Source organism: Rattus norvegicus, chromosome 3 (assembly GCF_036323735.1).
Source record: "Rattus norvegicus strain BN/NHsdMcwi chromosome 3, GRCr8, whole genome shotgun sequence".
NCBI classification, from domain to species: Eukaryota; Metazoa; Chordata; class Mammalia; order Rodentia; family Muridae; genus Rattus; species Rattus norvegicus.
In genome coordinates, this window is record NC_086021.1 from 112638976 (window position 1) to 112642220 (window position 3245).

Here is a 3245-nt window from a genome sequence, read left to right on the forward strand (position 1 = left end):
ATACTTCTTATTTGTTTAGCTTAATAAATCATTTCCCTAATATCTTTCCAAATGATTTATTTGTTTACTGTAATTTTCTTTGACACACCTTCCTATCATCTTTTTTTTTGCATTCTATCCCTATTCTATATCAGTAGAGTATTTTTAAATCCAATTTCTTCCTGATTTCAGAAATACCCACCTCTGCCTATAGCGATCTCACACTGCTGCTGTTGTATACCTAACAGGTTGAGGTTTTACTCCAGTTACAAAGTCTACTAGTCATTACGCCATTTGTTTATATTCTTGCAAATTAAAATATTGAAATTTGTATATAACATTCTATAAAGAACTGTTTAATTGCTGAGTAGCAACTTAATAACCTCTGAACTGATAGAATAGCTAAAATGTTGACAGCTAATGTTATCACAGAGTAGAACAGACAGCTCAATTTTTACAAGAGTGAAGCTTTCATAAAATACTAAGAAATAGGTCCCATATTTTCCTAGTCCTGAAGTTGCTTGCTACTGGAAACGTAGTCAGGAACATGTCTGGAAACAGTGGACAACTAGTATGTGGCAATTTTGGATTGAAAAGGCGTTAATGTATGTGGCCAAATCCACAAAATTTTGGTTAAAAAAAAAGATTCCTCAGTTCTGTTCTAACAATTATAATGCACACATGTTAAAAATAACTTGTAGTTATTTTTCTTTAAGATCCAAATGGAATATTTAAAGTTGTCAAGGTGTAGAGATTGACCAGTAGTTTTAGTCCTGAAAAATTACATCTAAATCAAATTTGTTATGGATTATTATACTTAAGTAAAATCTATTATGAGTCTTGTATAAAGTGAAAGCCACTTTGAGTCCATTTTTTTTTTTTTTTCAGAGCTGAGGACCGAAACCAGGGCCTTGATTGCTAGGCAAGCGCTCTTCCACTGAGCTAAATCCCCAACCCGAAAGCCACTTTGAAATACAAATATTTTCCCTATGTCTTTTAAATTCCATAGTGATAACATATAGTGCACCTCAACTAACACACTTGTATTTCAGAGAAATGACTTGCCATCGCAGGAAGAGAAAATGACAGCAAGGAGATATAATTCAATCTTCTAAGATAGGGTTTCGAGGAATTTTCCTTTAAGGAACAGAAGCAAACTGAAAAACACCACAAAGTCTACAGGAAACAAAAAGAATTCTCTCTCTTGGGGTAGAATATTGTGATTACATGTAATGTGTGCTTCTTAAGCTGAGGCGTGTGGAGAAGAGACCGAAGCGCCGAGACAGTGTTCTGCTGAAGTATCACCGTTTGGAGCTCCTGTGGGGACAGAGCCAGGTTCTAACCCTGTATGTAGCACGGGTGAAAGACCGTTGTAGTCACAGTCATTACTGTGTTTGATGAGCTGACCTGAGTACTTGGCTTGTCCGTACAAACTGCTCAGGTGCTTAGTTAAAAACACTTGAGGCTTGGTGACGTGTGTGTGTGTGTGTGTGTGTGTGTGTGTATACATATACATATATGTATATATATATGAATATGTATATAAAACCCCATTGCTCAGAAGGCTGAAACAGGAGGACCAGAGATCACAAAGGTTTCTTGTACAACAAGACCCTGTCTCAAACAAAGAAAGCCTACTTACAGAGTATGAGCATTAAACAAAAAGCAGTGCTACTGGTGCATAAAAAACAAGTCTTTTAAAATTATTTTCATTTTGTGTGTATGGGTGTTTTGTCTTCATGCTTCTCTGTGTACCACGTGTGTGTCTGGTACCCATGGAAGCCAGAAAAGGGAATCAGATTTTCTGGAAGTGGAATTACAGAGGGTTGTGAGCCCCTATGAAGATGGTGGGAATCAAACCTGGGTCCTCTGGAAGAGCAGCCACTGATCTAACCGCTGATCCATCTTGAGTCTCCAAACAAGTGTAAGAGCACAGCTGCAGGCTGCTTTAGACGTTGCAGAAGGCTGAGAGAGTACATGCATTCATAGTGGTGGGAGTAGGTGTTTCAGAGGCTTGCTAAAAGGAAAGTGAATTCTTACTTTGAATATCTTTTATGACAACATCTCTTTTAAACATGAAAGGAGAACTGGAATTTCTACAACTGATACATTTTTCATAACCCTTGTAAAGTAATATTAATGTTGATTGCCTCTACTCATTAATTATCAATTAATTTTAAATGGATGATTTCTATCTAATTAAACATCAGACAACCATGGAAACTCAACATGAAACTTTTAATAAAACTTTTAGTCAGTTCTCTATCTTTGCTTTTTTTATTAGAAGGAACTATGCACTAGGATATTGGAATGACTGATGTTCTAGGCACATGAGGCAAAATATACTTTTGCTTGTTTTTAATAGGCACAAGCATACATGATTAGTTCTTAGCACATGGAGTCCTTTAACTGAAATATCAAGGAATTTTGTTAATTTTCATTGAACGAAGTGATGAATGAAAGCAAGTTACAAACTTGTACCCAGACAACTAAACAAATTATACACCATGCCAGGGACATGTTATCTAATGTCTACATTTTTTTATAAAGTTTTGCCACTTTGTCAACTTAGCAGTAACTGAAGGAAAATCAAAGCCAAATCCTTTCATCCAAAATGTTTAGTATGGGGTGAAGCCTTGCATAGTATCTTGTGACAAGTACTTCTTGACAAAACTTATGGTGGGTCAAAAAGGGATAAAAAGAGAGCATTCTAGGCTGTGGGGATAATAATATACTTTAATTGAGACATATGGTACAATTACTATTTACAAAACCCGAGTTTTGTATAATCCCAAATTCCTGCAAGTCTACTGTACAACACAGACTCCATGGCAGTAGTGATAAGCATTAAACAGAAGTGTGACCCATAGATTCAATCAGAGGTTGGATGCTATGCTACTATTTGAGGGATTTACCCAGGGGTAGGAAACTCAACTATGGGATGGCATTGTTTACACCCTCTGAAATTAGGAGGGGAGACCAAGTCAAGGAAATTCAGGCTGTGCTGGAAGGCTTCCAGAACCATGTCAGACAGCAACAATATTAACCACAGCTTAACTTGAAATTAAAATAAGGCTTACCAATGACATTAAGTATAAAACTGCTTAATACTGTCTTGAAACATTTTAGTAATTATATCAGCTAGGATGGAAAAGATATAACTGTAGGCTTGAAACTTAAGTCAAATAAATTTTGATTTCTCATACTGAGTCAAAGGGATGGTGATAAACTCCTAGTATATGCTCCACAATACAGCATTTTATTAC

General features: G+C 36.1%; 1 protein-coding gene across 6 annotated transcripts in view; it reads right to left on the reverse strand.

Annotated features, from left to right (window-relative positions):
* Positions 1-3245, reverse strand: part of Elp4 (elongator acetyltransferase complex subunit 4) — a 222944-nt gene that overhangs the window by 21956 nt on the left and 197743 nt on the right. The window contains exon 10 of one of the 6 annotated variants that reach the window (XR_005501986.2): positions 1840-1996. The exons of 4 other annotated variants lie outside the window; for them this stretch is intronic. Coding sequence is in view for 1 of the 2 variants with exons in the window: in XM_063284570.1 (XP_063140640.1) it covers positions 1928-1996 (69 nt within the window). In the remaining variant the exon portion in view is untranslated. Of the gene's footprint in view, positions 1997-3245 lie in introns of all 6 variants that reach the window. One more of the 6 variants, XM_063284570.1, reaches the window with a different exon arrangement.